Raw genomic sequence first — 20,433 nt, 5'->3', positions numbered from 1 at the left:
CTGTTGAAAAATCATTTGGACCATCCAACACTGGCTAACCTGACTGATCCTTGCTCTCCAGGTGCTTACAGGGTGCAGGTGAGGTTGGGGTTCTACCTGTTAGATTATATTTAATCCTAGTAGTTGGGGATGTCAGTAGAAGATTTTTTATATATATAAAGCTAGGCTCCCCTGGCAATCAGAAGGAAGAATTCTATATAATTCTTTTTTCTTAGTTTCATGGCTGTCCTTATTTTATATATCAATTGAACTATCTCCCACGGCTATCTCCTCTACAAGCCCTAGTTTCAATCTGCCCATCGCAAAACGTCTGGGAGAATCTAGGAGTTTATCCATTTGGGGAAACTGAGATGCATACAGGCTCACCAGTGCAATTTCCCTGTTGCAGCACCAGTACTTTGAAACCCATTTCTCTGTGAAACTCAAGAAGCCCTCATCTCACTAGGTTTTAGGAATTTATTAGAAAGTCAACTGTGTAAGGGGAATGTTGTGTTTGAACGCAAGCTTCTAGTTATTAATCCCTTGACAATTTTATTTCATCTCCTTGCAACTCAGGTTTTAGAAAATGATCTTGTGGTTTTTAGATTTTAGCCACTTACTTCTGAGCGCACCCTGGATTTTTTATTGCAAATTATTGATTGTGACCCATAGAGAGTGAACACGTTGCAGTGGTCTATGACCATATAAATAACCAAATAAGCTGAATTTTTAGAAGGTCATGAGAAAGGAATTGTTTCCTTTACAAGCAAAAGACCATTTCAAAGAGAACAAGAGAAGGAAGAAAATAATAGAAAAATATCAAACGGAGTCAGAAAAGCAGAAAGAAAATGATTCATGAAACACACCCCACAAGTGCAGGATTTGTCTAAAGTCTAGAAGAGTGTTTCTCAACTTTAGCAACTTTAAGATGTGGCGACTTCAACTCCCAGAATTCCCCAGCCAGCCTGCTGGGTTGAAATCCATCCCTCTTAAAACTGCCAAGTGTAAAAAAAAATACTTATCTAGAACCATTTGGATCATAGAAACAATATTCCGAAACGTGGAAAGGAAACACAGCTAACACAGACTGTAGGCTAGACACAGGGTGCCATGCGCCCATGCTTCATAGTCCTGTTTTTAGCCATAAATATCTCTTGGTTGCATTTCCCTTAGCTACAGAAAAGTAATACTGTACTCACTCAGCCCCACTCAGGTATAAATATAAAACTGAAGAACCCAGAATTACGGTTAGATAGTGGCAGGTTATATCAAAGGAGAGATTGCAGCATTTGTAAACCAAAGAGATCGTCAAGGTATTTGGTCTCTGAATGAAAAGGCCTTTGATGGATATGGGCTCTTTTTCTGGGTTGGGGAAAAAAAATAACAGAGAGGGAAGATACTTCAGCACAGGTATCCCAGGGAAAAACATGCTGCCATGATATGAATTCTGGGTGCCTGCATCCCTGATCCAGAGCTACAGAGTGCAGAGTCCTGAAACTGTTACAAGAGAAGGTTTTCAACCTCATAGCTGAAGTAAGAATCCGAAATGTGTTGGAACCCAGGAAGGTAAGAAACCAAGGCAGTTTTATGAGCCTTGTTTGGGGTGCCCAACACCTCTGATTCATCTCCTGACCCATTATTTTTCATGAACCTCAAGAGCCTCGTGTTCACCTTTCCCATTCTAACAACCATCAACCATCTCAAGATGTTTCTCCCACAAACCTGGCCCTCTGCAGATAGAGGGGAAACAGGAACAGGAACGCTGTTGGCCTCTTTCCTAACAAAAGGCTTGACGTGGTCCATCATTTGGAGTCCCCAAAGAAAGTGATATCCCAAGCAAGCCCAACTGAAGCAGAAGCGTCATAGAGTTTATGGTTGCCCGTCCCGAGCATCTTCTCAGATGAAGGTGAACTCCTTGTGGCTGGGGAGTTTGTAACCCCAGCTCTCCTTCAGCTGCTTGCAAAGAGATGCTTTTTCTTCCTCCAGTTGTGCAATGCGGTGGCATTTTTGGGACACCTCCTGTTAGTCAGGTAAACATCAGTGATTATGACACAAGTAGTAACATTTCTCCATTCATCTGACATATTTCGAGCATTTCTGCTCTCGAAAGGAGCTTGCAGTTGGTTACTTCCCAATTTTAGGGCTCCCTTCAACCTGCTTTGGGGCCATTTTTACTGAGCAACCAAAGATGGACAAATAATGGTCCTTCAAGAATCGATGAACTCCAACTCCCATCAATCTTACACAGCTGATACAAGGAGGATGGGAATGTCAGTTCAGTAGCATCTGGAGAGCCACAAATCTCCAGCCTGTACTAAGTTTTCATGCCATGAGGTGTGTGAGGGGAGAGAGAATGGAGTGCAACCTTTGTTGCATGCTTCTCTTTTCGACCAGATCAGGAGGCCCCACTGAGGTGCATGCAATTATTTGTGATTTTACATAAAGATTATATTTTTTAAAAAAAGATGCATCTTGCCAGAGGACCTCCCAAAACCAATCTCACGTAATGGATGCAAGCTGAAGTTTTAAATTTTGCAAACAGTCAGAATCTGTTTATTATAGACTATAGGTAGTCCTTGACTTTTACAGCCATTAATTTGCAGCAAATTAATTGTTAGCCATGAACCATCCATGTTCAACCGGACCCACCCCCCACCCCCGTATTACTATCATGGATTCCAATACAAAATGCAGGACAGCCCGTTGAGTGGTTCAAACTTCATCTGAGGTGACTAATTAATATTTCGAAGGCAAATCATACTAGAGGAGAAAAATAGATTGTCTGAAATAAACCTAGAAATGATTTTCAAGGAACGCTTACGACAAAGGGAGATATTAAATTCTACCTGCTATTGCTAGATTACTTAGCATTAAAGGTAAAAGGTAAAGGTAAAGTTTCCCCCGCACATGCGTGCTAGTCGTTTCCGACTCTAGGGGCCGGTGCTCATCTCCGTTTCAAAGCCGAAGAGCCAGCGCTTGTCCGAGGACATCTCCGTGGTCATGTGGCCGGCATGACTAGACGCCAAAGGTGCACGGAACGCTGTTACCTTCCCACCGTAGTGGTCCCTATTTTTCTACTTGCATTTTTACGTGCTTTCAAACTGCTAGGTTGGCAGAAGCTGGGACGAGTAAGAGGCGCTCACTCTGCTACGCGGCACTCGGGATTCGACCCGCCAAACTGCCGACCTTCCGATCGACAAGCTCAGCGTCCTAACCCACTGAGCCACCGCATCCCTTACTTAGCATTACAGTCCATCAAAGATTTCTCAATAGGTTAAAATAAAATAAATAAAATAATAAAATGAAATAAAATAATAAGATATAAAATAAAATAAAATAAAATAAAATAAAATAAAATAAATAATAAATGCTCCATAGCAGTTCTTCTATTGTTAGATTTATTCACAGCACGCCAAAAAGCCCTTGTTCATTTTACCAAATAAGAACTATTCTGAATTCTCAAACAACTAAGACGTGAATTACAGGGTAAGGTGATTCCCTTTAATACTGTACAAAGTGTGCGTCCTAAAACCCACAAGCATACTTGTTTGCAGGATAGTCTGGATCTCTGGATTCCACTTCTAGTAGATCAATCTGGCACATTATAAAGTCCCAAAGGTGTTTTTATCCAAAAGACAACTGGACATCCTTGGGTTTTTTTTTTCCTTCAAAATGTTTCATTTCTCATCCAAGAAGCTTCTTCAGTGAACTGAACTGAAGAAACTTTTGAATGAAAAGTAAAACATTTTTTAAAAAAACCAACCACCAACAGCTCAAGAAAGTACACTCACCTTTTTGAAAAAGCACCTTTGGGACAACCTTGATTTGCATGATTGAGAATCTCCATAGACACATTAGAAATGCAATTTAAATCAACTGTCCCCTTTTCCATCCAAAGGAGATCAGCCAGGCTTTTGTTGTTACCTTGGTCAACAGGTGGTTCTGTTCCTTGAGCACAATGATGGCTTGCTGGTGAAATGGATTTTCTGGAGAGGAAACAGGAACCCCCCAACTTTTGAGTGGCACTTCGGGCTGCAAAGAAGGAGGGGGGGGAATCACAGTTTAAGTGTGACTCACCACCACACTTGTATCTAGCATGAACAAGTGCTGTTTTGCTGGCCAAATTCTTACCCTATTCATACAAAAAGCTTGCAAAAAGTTCTAAGAACATGGTACAATTAAAAAGTCATTGGGAGCCATCCAGAGTTTATTTTTATTTTTATTTATTTATTTTATTTTAATCCCATTTATATCCTGCCCTTCTCCGAAGACTCAGGGCGGCTTACAATTTAAGCACAAACCAATGTGCTTAGCAATAGCCTTCATTCTATGTATATGCCTGCTTATTAGGGTTTTTGCCCCGCCCCCCCAAGCGGCATTATTACAAAGTCAGCTTATTGCCACCAACAATCTGGGTCCTCATTTTACCTACTTCAGAAGGATGGAAGGCTGAGTCAACCTTGAGCCTGGTGGGACTCGAACCTGCACTAATTGCAGGCAGCTGGGGTTACGTAAGGAGGCATTTGCCTGAAAGATGGGCAGCTTGGAACATTGCCTGGGTCATAAATGTGAGGATCAGTCATAAAGTTACTTATTCGGCGCCATCATTACTTCAAATGGCCATTAAACAAGGTGGCTGGTAAGTGAGGTCTATTTGTATCAGTCACCCGGCATATACCGTAGGTCTGCCTTGAATACCACAATTCTGAACCGTACGATGAATGGTTGCGTAAATTAGTCTAACAAAAAAAAAAGGACTCGGTGTGACATAATATTAGTCTTCCAATATTTGAGAGGCTGTCACAAAGAAGAGGGAGTCAAGCTATTCTCCAAAGCACCTGAAGGCAGGACAAGAAGCAACGGATGGAAACTAGTCAAGGAGAGAAGCAACCTAGAACTAAGGAGAAACTTCCTGACAGTGAGAACAATTAACCAGTGGAACAACCTGCCTCCAGAGGTGGTGAATGCTCCAACACTGGAAGTTTTTAAGAAGAGACTGGCCAGCCATTTGTCTGAAATGGTATAGGGTTTCCTGTCTGAGCAGGGGGTTGGACTAGATGACCTCCAAGGTCCTGCTGAATCTGTTACAGGTAGTTCCCAACTTACGACTGCAGCTGAGCCCAAAATTTATGTTGCTAAGTGAGACATTTGTTAAATGACTTTTGCCCCATCTTACGACCTTTCTCGCCACCGTTGTTAAGTGAATCACTGCAGTACTTAAGTGAGTAATACGGTTAAGTGAATCTGACTCCCTCATTGAGCTTGCTTGTCTGATGGTCAGAAAAACAAATCACAGGACTTCCGGACACTGCAACCGTCATAAATATGAACCAGTCACCCAGCATCTGAATGTTGATCACATAACTGTGGGGATGCTGCTATGGTTGTAAGTTTGGAAAAACAGTCAAAAGTCACTTTTTTCACTGCCATTTGAATTTTGGACAGTCACTAACTAAACAAAATGTTGTAAGTTGAGGACTATCTGTATTCTGTGATCCCACCCCTTCAGTCCTACTGACCTTTCCAGAACAAGTGAGCAAACTTTTCAAGCACAGATTGACTTCCTGGATCTTGGCCAGCAGCAGGCTGCTCTGCTTAGAGTAAGAATCTCGGCTTTCATTCTGCAGTGGTGCAAGACAGGGCAACAAATCTCAAAACTGAAAATCCAACGTCTATCCCAAATGTTCCAGTTCAAGAAATAAGAAAAAGAGAGAGAGAGAGAGAGAGAATTTCTTGCATTTAAGACATCCACCATTTCAGGCGGTCCTTGACTTACGACCACAACTGAGCCCAAAATTTCTGTGGTTAAGTGAGACGTTTGTTATGGGAGTTTTGCCCCGTTTTGCAACCCTTTCTTGCCACAGTTGTTAAGTGACTCACTGCCGTGGATATGTTAGCAACCTGGTTGTTAACTGAATCTGGCTTCCCCATGGATTTTGCTTGTCAAAAGGTCACAAAAGGGGACTTTGGGACACTGCAATGGTCATAAGTATGAACCAGCAGCCAAGTGTCTGAATTTTGACCACGTGATTAAGGGGATGCCACAACGGTCGTAAGTGCGAAAAATTTTCATAAATCACTTTTTCCAGTGGCGTAACTTTGAATAGTCACTAAATGAACTGTTGCAAGTCGAGGACTACCTGTACTCTCTCCATGAAAGTCTGTAGACTTAATTACATATAATTACTTATAATTTAATTGCATATTCCCTTCCTGTTTTAATTTCTGATTCCACTTTGGCACAGTTGCTTTCTTTCCATGGAGTAATAAGCGACTGTAAGATTAGGTATTCAATAAAGGACTGTAGCATAAATTATGGCGACAATAATTTAGTATAATTGTTTGCTTCAGGCAAATTTCATTAATGATTTTGTGCTTTTCTTAAAATTACAAATGTAGAGTAGAATTGTGAATACACAATTCACAATTGTGATTTAGTTACTTGCAGCCCTTCCCAAAACTGGTCTATTTTATTTATTTGAATTTATTAGCCACACAAGCTTGTCCAGATGTCTTAAAACATCTCATTTATTCATATATTCATTTTATTCAACAGTATTCATAGTTTGCCCCAAAATGAATGACTCTTACACAGTACCAATTTAGAAAGCAAGTGAAAACATAGTCATTTAAACAAGCTTTCCAGGACTGAGCTATGGAGAATATATACTATATATGTAAGAATATGCATATGGATAAAGAATACATGTATTGTAGGTAGAATCAAGGTAGTGTTAGCAACTTTGCTGTTAACTATGATTTTATTAAAAAGTCAATTTAGTAACATTAGATATATTTAGAGGCATTTTCCCCCACTATAATTGTTTTTGTAAGCTGATTAGATTTATTCTTAATAGAAATACGTAGGACTAGAGACATTTGCCAGTAAATAAATGAATAAATTTGAAGGGAAGAGAGGAACACAACAGATGGTGTTGGATCATGCCTGGGTCTATTCAGGAATGCTTATGGAGCTCTTATGAAGTCATTTTGAATGTTATTCTGGCTGTTTGGTTTGAGGGGTATATTTTCAACTCCTGTCAAATGATATGTTTGAAACGTAGGGAGTCCTCGACTTATGATCATCATGGAACATGCCTATCATGGTCATTAGTCATGACGATCGTAAAATAGGTCAGTCGCATGACTGACCGGATTTTATGACCTTTTTTTTTAATGGCAGTCATTACACGAATCACCGCGAATCAAGGAATGCTGACTGGTGGCCCCCAGGGGGAGGGCCTTCTCTGTGGGCGCTCCGGCATTATGGAACCAACTGCCGGTGGAGCTCCGGACGGCATCAGACCTCCGAACTTTCTGTCGTGGCCTGAAGACCCACCTATTTGAAATAGCTGGTCTGGCCTGACGGGGGATTATGGGTTTTAATTTGTCGTTTTAGATTTGTATTACTGTTTTTAACTGGGCATGGGTTTAATCTTTTTTAATTTTTGTATTGTCTTTTTTATATATGCCCTGTGAACCGCCCTGAGTCCCTACCAAGGAGAAGGGCGGTATACAAATTAAATAAAACTTGAAACTTGATTATTAAGCAAATGTTACAGTCGTTGGACCATAAGAAAGGCTGAGGGCCAAAGAATTGAGGCCTTTGAACTATGGTGCTGGAGAAGACTCCTGCGAGTCCCTTGGACTGCAAGGCGATCAAACCGGTCAGTCCTAGAGGAGATCAACCCTGACTGCTCTTTAGAAGGCCAGATCCTGAAGCTAAAACTCAAATACTTTGGCCACCTAATGAGAAGGAAGGACTCACTGGAGAAGAGCCTAATGCTGGGAAAGGTTGAGGGCAAGAGAGAGAGAGAGAGAATGAGGTGGCTGGATGGAGTCACTGAAGCAGTAGGCGTGAGCTTAAATGGACTCCGGAAGATGGTAGAGGGCAGGAAGGCCTGGAGGAACGTTGTCCATGGGGTCGCGATGGGTCGGACACGACTTCGCAACTAACAAGAACAACAGTCGTTACATGAACCAATAATTCGCTATGGGTGCGGATTTGCTGAAAAACCAGAAGTAAGTGCTGAGTTTTGGCAAAACCCTGGTAAAGCACAGTCTCGTGACTTCAGGACATGAAATGGCCATAAATGACCAATAAAAAGGCTGCCCACCCTGACTTACCGCCTGGGCTCCCATGTGCTTCTGCCGTTTTTGAGCTTCCAGCAGGTGGCGCTGTAACCAGTCGCGTACCTGGTTAACCATTTCCAAGCCTTGCAGCAAGGCATCGCGCTCTCTTTCCAGCTGTTGCATCTGCTTGAGCTGCAGAGAGAGGGAGGGAGGGAGAGAAAGAGAGCAAGAATGAGGGAGGGAGGGAGGAAGGAAGGTGGGAGAGAGGGAGGGAGGGAGGGAGGGAGGGAGGAAGGGAGGAAGGAAGGAAGGAAGGAAGGAAGGAAGGAAGGAAGGAAGGAAGGAAGGAAGGAAGGAAGGAAAAGAAAGAGAAACTGTAATTAGTGTAGCTTGCTGCTTCTTTGACTCCCAGGGGAATTTCTTTACAATGACCGGAACACTTTTAACTAGACATGAGATACCCTGAAAAGAGACCTACAGTATTAAGTCATCCCTCCCCAAGATCCATAATTTAGGAGCAGATGGGTTTGTATTCAGAAGAGTTAATGCTCAACCCTCTGTTTCAAGGACTCAAAGCACCAAGGGGGCGGACATAATCTGAGACATGAAGGGCGCTGATAGCCAGAATAACAGGCTTGGAAATGTCCTTGGAAGTCTTCTAGTTCACCCACCAGCTCAAGCAGGAGATCCTATACCAGTGGTAGGCAACCTGGGCTCTTTTATGACTCATGGACTTCAACTCCCAGAATTCCTGAGCCAGCTTGGCTGGCTCAGGAATTCTGGGAGTTGAAGTCCATGAGTCATAAAAAAGCCAAGGTTGCCTACCCCTGTCCTATACCAATGCTAGACCAATGCTGTTCAATTTCTTCTTGAAAACCTCCAGAGTTGGAGCACCCACAACTTCTGGAGGCAAGTCATTTCACTGATTAATTGTCCTCACTGACAGGAAATTTCTCCTTAATTTCTCCTAGGTCGGATCTCTCTTTGATAAGCTTCCATCTGTTTACAGAAGAGACTCAATCTCATAACGTCTACCAATTACAACAAAAGGGATGTTTCTCCTGTTCATACCCAGAAGCACATTCGTAGCATTTTGGCTCTTTGGAAGAAGCGCAGTTGGTTGAACTGCTAATTTGAACCTCTGGTATTTTTATTTTAAAATAAAATTCTACAGCATGCTAAAAACTGCGGATGGAGTTCTATCAAAATCAGTTTTTAGGGTGGCTTGCCATGGCATCAACATCTGCACCCAGTTAACAATAGACAGCAGAGTATCATAAATATGAAACTAAACAGTTGTTGGCGATGACAGCAGTAATGAAACAATAATTAAGTATATTAAGTAATATTGTGTAAGATGCATGCAGGCTGGTGGTGGGAAGTTGCATGCATGGATCCCTGATCCTCACAAAGACTTACCCAGACAAAGAATCTCAAAGCATGCAGATTGCTGAGGGCCGTTCCCAGTGGGATGATGAGGATGGTGTAGCCTCCTTGAACTGCCATGGTGGCCCCGCGGTGGCAGGCAGCAGAAGCCCTGGGGACCCTATTTTGCTCTCCCTCACCAAATGTGGACTTCAAGCTAGACCTCGGAAGGAAGTTCCTGACTGTGCCAACCCTCAGCCAAAGCAACAGGTTGACCTATGAAGTGGTGAGTTTCCCTTTGCTGAAGGTCCTTTCCACAGGCTGGTAGGTCACTTCTCATGGATACTCTACGAGACCCTCGGCTGAGCTGGAGCTTTGGAATAAACAATTTCTGAGGTCCCTCCCAATTCTAGGATTCTGCAAACCACTTCTCTGATCCGCTTAGACTTCCAGACAACCAAGCTGCAACAGTAAACTATTTACGGGTGTAAAACCCACACGGACAGCTAGCTACTCCTGCAAAGCCACCTTTGTCTCTCCTGCAACCAGGAGATCTCTTCGGACCACTCTACCATCTCTCTTCTCCTTCTTAAATCCTGCTAGCCCGCCTTCCTTCAACACCTCCTTCCTGTCCACTTCTGAAACATCCCCCTCCCAGCCTCCCCTCAACTCTCTCCCTTCTACCCCCTTTTCCCTTCCATCAGTCTATCCCTTTCCTTCTTTAGCAGCCCCCAGCCCCAAACCCTGCTGCCTCTTCATCTGTAGCCACACCTTCACCCCCGTCTCTTGATGGCTTTCTCTCTAGCTTTCGGCCCTCTGCTCTGGTTTTCCCCACTTGCTTCTCCATCTGTGGTCTTCTTCTCCATCGCTTTGTGTTGCCTGTTCTTTTTTCTTCCCCCCCCCTTCCATAGCCCTCTGCTTTATTCTGTGTTTCTTTCCCTCCCTATGACCCTTCCCCTGCCCTGGAGGAGGGTATATACCGTACTCAGTGTCTGGAAAATTCGGGTTTGCCCCACTCCCGCTGGACTCAGCAATTCTCAAAGCATGCCGGCTTAGACTTCAAGGTTCAGTTGCCCTGGATAATAGGACTCCTAAGCCCAGCCTTTTCAGCTGCCCACGTGAGCTCGGAAATGGAAGAGGTGAGCAGCAAGGGGAGGATTAACTTCTTTGAATGTCTAAAATCTTTGCCACCAGACTTCTGATACTGAATCAGCAAGCTCTGATGGGAGGCTTTGTTCATCGTTTTTTTTTTTAATCCCGTAATTTTTCCAGACCCAAGTGGGATAGGGAAAAATGGCTCGCAAGAACAAAAAGTTAGGCAAAAGACGCCATGCAAGAAAACGTGAGAAAAGTGCATTTAAAATTAGACAGGTTGCATAATTCTTTCCTTTCCCTGTCTTTGTCGCTTGTTTAAGGACAGGTTTGAGCCCAAAATTTATGCTGCTAAATGAAACATTTATATAAAAAAAATGGGGAGTTTGCCCCATTTTACCACCGTTCTTGCCACCGTTGATAAATGAATCAGCGTAGTTATTAAATTAGTCCAATTGTTGTTGAGAGAATCTGGCTTCCTCATTGACTTTGCTTGTCAGACGACAAGCAAACGGGGATCACGTGATCCCAGGACACTGCAACCGTCGTAAATATGAGTCAATTGCCAAAGCCTCTGAATTTGGATCACATGGCCATGAGGATGCTAGAACCGTCGTACGTGTGAAAACTGCCTGTAAGTCACTTTTTCCAGTGCCGTTGTAACTCTGAACGGTCACCAAAGGAATTGTTGTAAGTCGAGGACTGCCTGGATTAACTCAGAAACCTTTAAGAGAGCAGAGCAGGTGTGTGTGTGTGTGTGTGTGTGTGTGTGTGTGTATGATCTCGTTTTGCCGTGCATGAAACTGATGTGGATTTCTTAAGCTTTGAATAAACGGAAGTGGGGAAGTGGAAAGGGGAATGGGGAGAGAGAGAGGAGACAGGAAAGGTGAAGCCAAGCAAAGGAAGGTAAGAGAAGGAAAGGAGACGAATCTTTTACTTAGCTCTCTGGAATCATTCTCTGGATCCCCTTACCATTTCATATTCCACATCACCGGAAATAGTGTGTCTACGCGGTTCCTTTGGAGTCATCCTGCACCTCCCACTTTGGGACAAAAAGCTGTTTGTACTCCTGGATCGAGCGACTCCTTTCCCATCAGATTCTCCTGGAGAAAAAAGGAGAGAAGGTTGCTGGGGAGTTGTTGTTGTTGTTGTTTCTTAGATTCCCCTCCCCCTTTTAACTATGAACTATTTGGTTCTGTTTCTGCCAGATGATTTTACAAAAATGAAGGCGCTAATACAGGTTTGGCTCTTTTATGACTCGCGGACTTCAACTCCCAGAATTCCTGAGCCAGCCATGCTGAGGAGAAAGGGAGAGGTTTCCAAGCTGAGCCATGCTGGCTCAGGAATTCTGGGAGTTGAAGTCCACGAGTCATAAAAGAGGCAAGGTTGCCTACCCCTGCTTTAGAGCCTTAAGATAATTGTATAAGAATTTGAATTAATAAATAATTCATTTAATAAAACTAACACAGGGACTGTTTTCTTCCTGAAAGCTGCAACCTCCAATTATGGTCATTTCAGGAGATTCTAGGAGGCATCTTGAGATGTTGGATTTGGACCAAGCCAGCCTTCATCTCTCCTGAAAGGAAACCAAAATCTGGAGCGGATCTCAGCTGAGTGGATCCCCTCATTTTTCATCCTGCCCAAACACCCTTACCGTGTTTCCCTGAAAATAAGACCCAACTGGAAAATAAGCCCTACCGTGATTTTTCAGGATGCTCGTAATATAAGCTCCACCTCAAAAATAAGCCCCGGTTAAAATCGTCACCCAGATGGATGCATTTTAGTACAGTATTTCCCTGAAAATAAGACCTAACTGGATAATAAGCCCTAATGCCTCTTTTGGAGCAAAAATTAATGTAAGACATGGTCTTATTTTCGGGGAAACAAGGTAAGTGGAATTTCCAGGCACAACCATCTTACTTTTTCTCAATAACCAGTTGAGGAAACCTAGTGAGATGAATCAGCTTCATCACCTACAGCAGGGGTAGGCAACCTCGGCTCTTTTATGACTCATGGACTTCAACTCCCAGAATTCCTGAGTCAGCTGACTCAGGAATTCTGGGAGTTGAAGTCCATGAGTCATAAAAGAGCTGAGGTTGCCTACCCTTGAATAGAGTTTCTCTACTGTACCTATATATTGAGTGTCTATGGAGATTCTCAACTATCTTCGTAATGGTTGTTCCAAAGGTGGGTTGTTTTTTTCCAAAAGGCAACTGGACTTTCTTTTCCATGTCAATCCTTCTTATTAAAAAGGTAAAGGTTCCCCCGCACATGCGTGCTAGTCGTTTCTGACTCTAGGAGCCAGTGCTCATCTCCGTTTCAAAGCCGAAGAGCCAGCGCTTGTCCGAGGACGTCTCCATGGTCATGTGGCCGGCATGACTAGACGCCAAAGGCGCACGGAACGCTGTTACCTTCCCACCATAGTGGTCCCTATTTTTCTACTTGTATTTTTACGTGCTTTCGAACTGCTAGGTTGGCAGAAGCTGGGACAAGTAACAGGCGCTCACTCTGTTACGCGGCACTCGGGATTCGACCCGCCAAACTGCCGACCATCTGATCGACAAGCTCAGCGTCCTAACCCACTGAGCCACCGCGTCCCTTTTTCCTTCTTATTAGTTTATAATATAAAATACAAAAATACAAGAGCAAATAATAGGAAAAATAGGAGAGGGAAAAGGGAAAAGTGTAGAGAAGAAGGGAAAAAGAAAGAAAACGCATTGACTTGCGACTCCCTTTGGTGAATAGACTAGGAGGCAGGGCTTTTTTTCTCATAGAACGCTCAGAACGGAGTTCCGGCACCTTTTTTGGATGGAACCTTGTAGGGTAGGCAAGGTGGTTTGTATGACATGTGTGAGTTCCGGCACCTTTTTCTTTTACAAAAAAAGCACTGCTAGGAGGTAACATCGAACCTCAGTTTTCTACTTTTACGTATAAACTAGTCATTTCTATAACAACAGATCTATCTAATCAGTAAAGCCCAAAATCAAAGTTAAATTTTTTTCCACCTCAAGCACAAAGTCCAGACATGGTTTCCAAGTAAAAACAAAAGTACTTGTGTTTTTTTTCTTTTTTCTTTTATCAAAGCAGTCCATTTAGCCATCTCTGCTAACTCCATCAGCTTTTGCAGCCATTCATCCATTGTAGGGATCGAAGCGTCCTTCCATTTTTTTTGCACAAAGTAATCTTGCTGCCATCAACATATAAAGTTCCACATTTTTGTTCCAATACTTTTTTTTCATGAAACACAAAAGAAAAGTTTCTGGGCCACTGGACTTTTTCTTTGAAAATGTTTTTCTTCTCATCCAGAGAGCTTCTTCGGTATCACATCCCACTACACGTTCTCATAACGAAGTAAGAACTATTTCACAAAATTAATTTCAATTTCAAACGTACTTTCATGAAATCCCCACTTCTCCCACTAACCTAAACTAGTATTAATGTGACATTAAAGGCACAACCATAGAGCTAGCAAAAAAAAAGTGATGAGGTCCTTTTTGATATCTAATTAGCCCTTTCATTAAAGCCATGCCACAAGGGCTAATTGATTAACCGAGCCAGAAGTGGCTTGGGTCTGATGAGATTCATTGCCCAAGCTGATCTCCTAGAGACAGAATTAATGAGAAAAAGCTGCTCATTACATAGATGAAGATTCTTCATTGCTGGGTGATATCCTGTCTATTCTCTTATTCAAGATAAGGTAAAGGTAAAGGTTCCCCCGCACATGCGTGCTAGTCGTTTCCAACTCTAGGGGCCAGTGCTCATCTCTGTTTCAAAGCCGAAGAGCCAGCACTTATCTGAGGATGTCTCCGTGGTCATGTGGCCGGCATGACTAGACGCCAAAGGTGCACGGAACGCTGTTACCTTCCCACCGTAGTGGTCCCTATTTTTCTACTTGCATTTTTACGTGCTTTCGAACTGCTAGGTTGGCAGAAGCTGGGACGAGTAACAGACGCTTACTCTGCTACACGGCACTCAGGATTCGACTTGCCAAACTGCCGACTATCTGATCGACAAGCTTAGCGTCCTAACCCACTGAGCCACCACGTCCCTTTATTCAAGATAGACAGATTGATTAGTGCCACCTCCATAATGATCTGTCCCTAACCTGGTCTTTCAAGTCTTCCAATAGTGTCCCCACCCTCTACTTGATACTGGTCATCATCTTCTCTTTCCCTCCACCATTCCCATCATTAGAGACTTCTCTAGAGAGCTAGGCCTTCATAAAGTATCCAAAGTGGGATAATTTGAGCTTGGTCATTTGTGCTTCTAGTGAGAACTGTGGCTTGTTTAGTTTGATGATCCATTTGTTTCTTTTCTTTTCTCAGAAGTCTTCTCCAACATCAAGGTGTCAATACTCTTTCTAATGCGCTTCTTTGAAAACCAAATTTTGGATTCCTGGGCAAACAATTTTCTGCATGATTCTGATCATTGTTAAGTAAAGACACATCCTGGCATCTGTCAACTCCTTTAGGTAGACCAAATCAAGAGATCAACTCTACAGGAAAACTAAAAATACTTTGATTGTGACAGGCTATCATAACAGAATCTTGCAAGTTCGATTGTGCTATACTATTTCCTCCATCTTATAATTCAGTGAATTAGGGAGTTGTCTGATCTGTTTCCAAATATTATCTCACCTTTCTGGACTTAAAAAACCTTCTACCCTTTGTGGCCTTGGCAACCCAGCTTCCATCCAGGTTATCTTCCTTACTCCTTACAATATCTTCTCCAATGTAGTCTTTGTTGTATTCCTTGATCTTAATCAGAAGCACCCAGTAAGTTAGAACTGAAGAATCTTCTTGGATGAGCAAGAGAAACCAAAGGTATCAGTACAGATTAGGCAAGACCTGGCTCAAAAACAGTAACTGTGAGAGGGACCTTGGAGTCCTAGTGGACGATTACTTGACTATGAGCCAACAGTGTGCAGCTGCCGCCAAAAAAGCTAATACAATCCTGGCTTGTATAAACAGAGGCATAGAATCAAGATCACACGAAGTATTTGTACCACTTTATAAAACCCTAGTAAGACCACACCTGGACTACTGCAACAATTTTGGTCACCATACTACTAAAAAGATGTTGAGACTTTGGAAAAAGTTCAGAGAAGAGCAACTAAGATAATCCAAGGCCTGGAGACTAAAACAAATGAAGAACAACTGCAGGACTTGGGTTTGGCTGGTCTAAAGAAAAGAAGAAATAGGGGTAACATGATAGCAGTATTCCAGTATTTGAGGGGCTGCCACAAAGAGGAGAGGGTCAAATTATTCTCCAATGCACCAGAGGGCAAGACAAGAAACAATGGTTGGAAACTGACCAAAGAGAGAAGCAACCTGGAATTAAGGAGAAATTTCTTAACAGTGAGGAGAATTAACCAGTGGAACAGCTTGCCTCCAGAAATCATGGGCACTCTGTCACTGTAGATTTTTAAGAAGAGACTAGACAGCCATTTGTCTGAAATGGTATAGGTTCTCCAGCTTGAGCAGGGGGCTGGACTAGAAGACCTCCAAGGTCCCTTCCAGCTCTATTCTATTCATTTTCAAAAAAAAACCAAGACAGTCCAGATGCCTTTTGGAAAAGCATCTTTGGGACTTCATGTAGGTTCTAAATAACAAAGGATCTCCAACCACAGAGCTTGTAGACTGTTTCTCACCAAGTCACAGGGATCTGCCATGCACAATTTATGGTGCAGCAACCTCAAGGCAACCTAATTACAACCCTGCCAGCTACCACCTGTTTTTGCCAGCCAGTATTTCGAAACAAAGGGTGCTGAAGACTTCTGCCAGATCACAGTTTGTCCTGAATCAACTGCAATTGGCTTCTGTGGCCCTAACATAGGCACCACTGAATCTAGGAAGCTGATCTGATCCAGTACAGATAGTCCTCGAGTTATGACCATAACAGAAGCTGCCCTTCAGGGTCATAACTTGTGATAAGTCGTAAATCAGGTCACCCAGGTAACTGAGCCAATTTTACAATCTTTTTTTTGTAGAAATCATAAAGCGACCATCATGGTCATTGAACAATACAAAAAAATAATCCTGTTTTCAGCAAAACCTTTATAAATCCCAGTGCATATAACTGTGGGACACAGCAAATGGCCATAAACGCAGTCTGGTTGCAAAGTGCCCTGATATGATTGTGAGGGGGATCCTGCTGTCAGAACTTCGAACTTCGAATCCGGATCACAAACACTCCCACGGGCAGTCTGTCATCATTTCAAACGGTCGCTAAGCAGCCTGTCGTAAGTCAAGGACTACCTGCAACGGCAGTTTCACACAGCCTTGTCCCCTGCACCAGGAAACATGGAAGAAACGGACCAAATCCAGGTTGGTCAGGTAGTTCTGGAGCAAAGGGCCATGAAATCAATGGCCACAGTTGGTTTGAACCATTTGGCCAGGCATATATGAGGTCTCCTGTGCATGAAACGAGTGGTGCCAGCCATCAGTCACGGATCGTGGGGCAGCTGCTCAATGAAGCGGTTCTGGGTCAGCTCGACAGATGGAAGGACTTCTGAGGCTCAGTGCCAAATGCTTGAATCCGCACTGCGTAGGCCGCAGCTAAGAGATCAGCTGTCAGTCAGAAGGCCCACCGAAGCCATTTCACCACCAACGGATATTCTCTGTGATTCTCTCCGATGCTAACAGGCCTCTTAATTTCCTCACCCAATCAGAAGTGTGCTCTGTTTTTCTGCTTCCCCAGTTCTTGACTTAATTCATTCTGGCAGGCATTTGGGCAAATCTTCGCGGATCAAAGTCATGCGAAGAAACAGGCTCCCCTCCTCCACGAATTCAATTAAGGGAAACTGACAGTCGGCAAAGCAAACACAAATCGGGCTTCTGGCTAGAAACGCTGGGGCAATGGGACTGCTAGGAGGAAATTACACGGGAGCCCTCGACTTAAAACGGTTTGCTTAGTGACTGTTCAAAGTTACAGCGGCACTGGAAAAAGCGACTTGTGTCTGGTTTTCCCAGTTAAGACCATTGCAGCATCCCCAGGGTCACGGGATCAGACTTTGGATGCTTGGCAACTGGTTCATATTTATGACTGCTGTCGTGTCCTGGGGGGGGGGTGTCACGTGAACAGCTTTTGCGACCTTCTGACAAGCGAAGTCAAGGGGGAAGCCAGGTTCATTTACTAATTTAACAACTGCAGTGATTCACTTAACAACGGTGGCTGGAAAGGTTGTAAAATGGGGCAAAGCTGACTTAATAAAGGTCTCACTTAATAAACATAAATTTGGAGCTCAGTTGTGGTTGTAAGTCTAGGACTACCTACAAGAGTAGCCAATCAGATGCTCCAGCGGGCAAGACCAAACGTTTTGCTTAAGTATAGCCCAGTTTCAAAATGGTGATAACTTCAATCAGGTGAAAACATGGCTCTAGTGAGCAATGAGTTGGTTTTCAAATACCCCAAATGGTACTGTGACCTACTATCTTAATGGGGTGGTAGAGTGACCATTTGAAACAATAATGGACACCCCCCCCCCAAAAAAAGGTATTATTATGACTGGATTTGAAATTCTGAGGGCTGACCCTGCCCCCCAGTCACGTGACTGGATTTTGGGTGCTTAGCAACCAGCCCATATTTACACCCAATTTGCAGCATCCTGTAGTCACATAACTGCATTCTGCTAAAAATACCTACAGTGAACAATGCTTAAAAAGCACTGCATTCACTTAAAGGATAAATGATGGACGTAGGTCGAGGACTACTTGAGTGAGTATGCAAGCCTATCTTAATACAGGTAGACCTTGACATTTGTTTTGTGACTGTTCAAAGTCACGACGGCACTGAAAAAAGTGTCTTGTGACCGGTTTTCACGCTTGCGACTGTTGCAATATCTCCTTCCTCACATGTTCAAAATACAGATGCTTGGCAACTGACTCATATTTATGACGGTTGCAGTCTCCCGGGGTCATGTGATCACCTTTTGCGAACTTCTGACAAGCAAAGTCAACGGGGGAAGCCAGATTCACTTAACAATCATGCTACTAATTTAACAACAGCAGAGATTCACTTAACAATTGCGGCAAGAAAGCCCAGTTTCAAAACAATAATATTTATCAGACAGAAAAATTAGACTTCTGAGAAACTGTATAGGCCAATCTCTCATATCACGAGCTACTTTCAACTTTCCCCCTTCTATTGCTGATGTTGTCTCCATCCCACTTGGCTAATGACTGGCTGGGACGATAGGAATGATACCTTAACCAATTGCAGAAAGTAATTTGTTTTTTTTAAAAAAAGCTTGCTTGCAAAAAAAACAAAAAACCCCTCAGGCACACATAGTTCCGATCAGAATCTCACTGACGGTTTTATGCTGCCTGTTTCTTTTCTCTGCTCTTTTTATTTTTATTTTTATTTCTGTTTCCTCTGTAGCTATATTGCTTGCAAATCATTTTGGGAAGACAATGAAGAGCTGAACATAATTAATAAAAAGGAAAGAAAGAAAGAAAGAAAGAAAGAAAGAAAGAAAGAAAGAAAGAAAGAAAGAAAGAGAAAGAATGAAAGAAAGAAAAAGAAAGAAAGAAAGAAAGAAAGAAAGAAAGAAAGAAAGAAAGAAAGAAAGAAAGAAGAAGAGAAAAAGGAAGGAAGGAAGGAAGGAAGGAAGAAAGAAGAAAGAAAAGAGAAAGAAAGAAAGAAAGAAAGAAAGAAAGAAAGAAAGAAAGAAAGAAAGAAAGAGAAAGAAAGAAGAAAGAAAAAGGAAGGAAGGAAGAAAGGAAGGAAGGAAGAAAGAAAGAAGGAAAGAAAGAAAGAAAGAAAGAAAGAAAGAAAGAAAGAAAGAAAGAAAGAAAGAAAGAAACAAAAAAAAGAAAGAAAGAAAGAAAGAAAGAAAGACAGGAAGGAAGGAAGGAAGGAAGGAAGGAAGAAAGAAAGAAAGAAAGAAAGAAAGAAAGAAAGAAAGAAAGAAAGAAAGAAAGAAAGAAAGAAAGAAAGAAAGAAAGACAGGAAGAAAGAAAGAAAGAGAAAGAAAGAAGAAAGAAAAAGGAAGGAAGGAAGGAAGGAAGGAAGGAAGGAAGGAAGAAAGAAAGAAAGAAAGGAAGGAAGGAAGGAAGGAAGGAAGGAAGGAAGGAAGGAAGGAAGGAAGGAAGGAAGGAAGGAAGGAAGGAAGGAAGATTATGGTGTTGAACTTTCTTTCACAAATCCGTTCGGGATAAGGAGGTGAGTAGGGGGGTGTCCAATGGAGAAAGTGGAGAACAGGCAAGCCCATCTGCTACCGGAAGAAATGGAGAATTGGGAGAGAAAGGAAAGCCCCCCCAATTGTTTTTCTGCTGTTTTCTAATCCCACTCCCACTCTGCCAGCCTCCCGTCTCTGTACGGCCCATTAAGGAAAGCTCCTTATCACGGAGGAAGTTGGATCAGAGCAGCTGGTAAGAGGATTGGTTATCTCTACAGCTTGGGGAGCCCGGCTTAGGTCCACTCAATCCCTTGCCGTATGTTGAGGCCTTGTTGGGGTCATGACGATGCCGGGTGGGGGAGAGAAGGCTTTTGTAGCAAGAGAAGGAAAGTTAGCCCATCACCTCCCTAGCTAGCATTTGCCCTAATAAAGGAGAACGTTTGTAGCTCAGGGTTAAATTGAAAGGTCCTTGGTTGTTTTTCTACAGACGCTTCATTACCAAACTAGGTAACATCATCAGTGCTAGTAAAGAGTGGGATTATATTCTAGTGGCTTGCCCTGTCAGTGTTGGCGGAGGGGGTCTTACAAGCTCTTTGGTTTGGCCGTTTACTGTTAGCTCGTTTGGCAGTTCAACGATTGGCGCATTGTGTACTTCTTGATTGTTGGTCCGGTGTCAACATTGGAATTAATCTATGCTCATCTGGGTGCCGATTGCTGGTGGGAAAGTGTTTTGGTCTTTGTGTTGTTCCCTTTTTGAGCTTGTGGATTTATTCTTTGCACTGTTTGTCTTTTCCTTCTTATCTCGG

General features: G+C 42.9%; 2 protein-coding genes across 2 annotated transcripts in view; one reads left to right on the top strand and one right to left on the bottom strand.

Annotated features, from left to right (window-relative positions):
* VWA7 (von Willebrand factor A domain containing 7) overlaps positions 1-9,688 on the top strand; it is a 54,686-nt gene extending 44,998 nt beyond the window's left edge. The window contains exon 18 of the mRNA XM_083356838.1: positions 9,024-9,688. The gene's annotated coding sequence lies outside the window, so the exon portion shown is untranslated. The remainder of the gene's footprint in view (positions 1-9,023) is intronic.
* SAPCD1 (suppressor APC domain containing 1) overlaps positions 501-20,433 on the bottom strand; it is a 25,749-nt gene continuing 5,816 nt past the window's right edge. Inside the window, exons 2-6 of the mRNA XM_083356856.1 lie at positions 11,482-11,612; positions 8,107-8,244; positions 5,499-5,600; positions 3,904-4,011; positions 501-1,998 (exon numbers count right to left, since the gene is read on the bottom strand). Coding sequence (XP_083212982.1) covers positions 1,876-1,998; positions 3,904-4,011; positions 5,499-5,600; positions 8,107-8,244; positions 11,482-11,612 — 602 coding nt within the window. The 3' untranslated portion in view covers positions 501-1,875. The remainder of the gene's footprint in view (positions 1,999-3,903; positions 4,012-5,498; positions 5,601-8,106; positions 8,245-11,481; positions 11,613-20,433) is intronic.

This window comes from Vipera ursinii (genome assembly GCF_947247035.1).
Source record: "Vipera ursinii genome assembly, chromosome: 2".
Classification (NCBI taxonomy): Eukaryota; Metazoa; Chordata; class Lepidosauria; order Squamata; family Viperidae; genus Vipera; species Vipera ursinii.
Note: the sequence above shows the minus strand (reverse complement) of the source record. Positions and strands in the feature narration are given on the sequence as shown.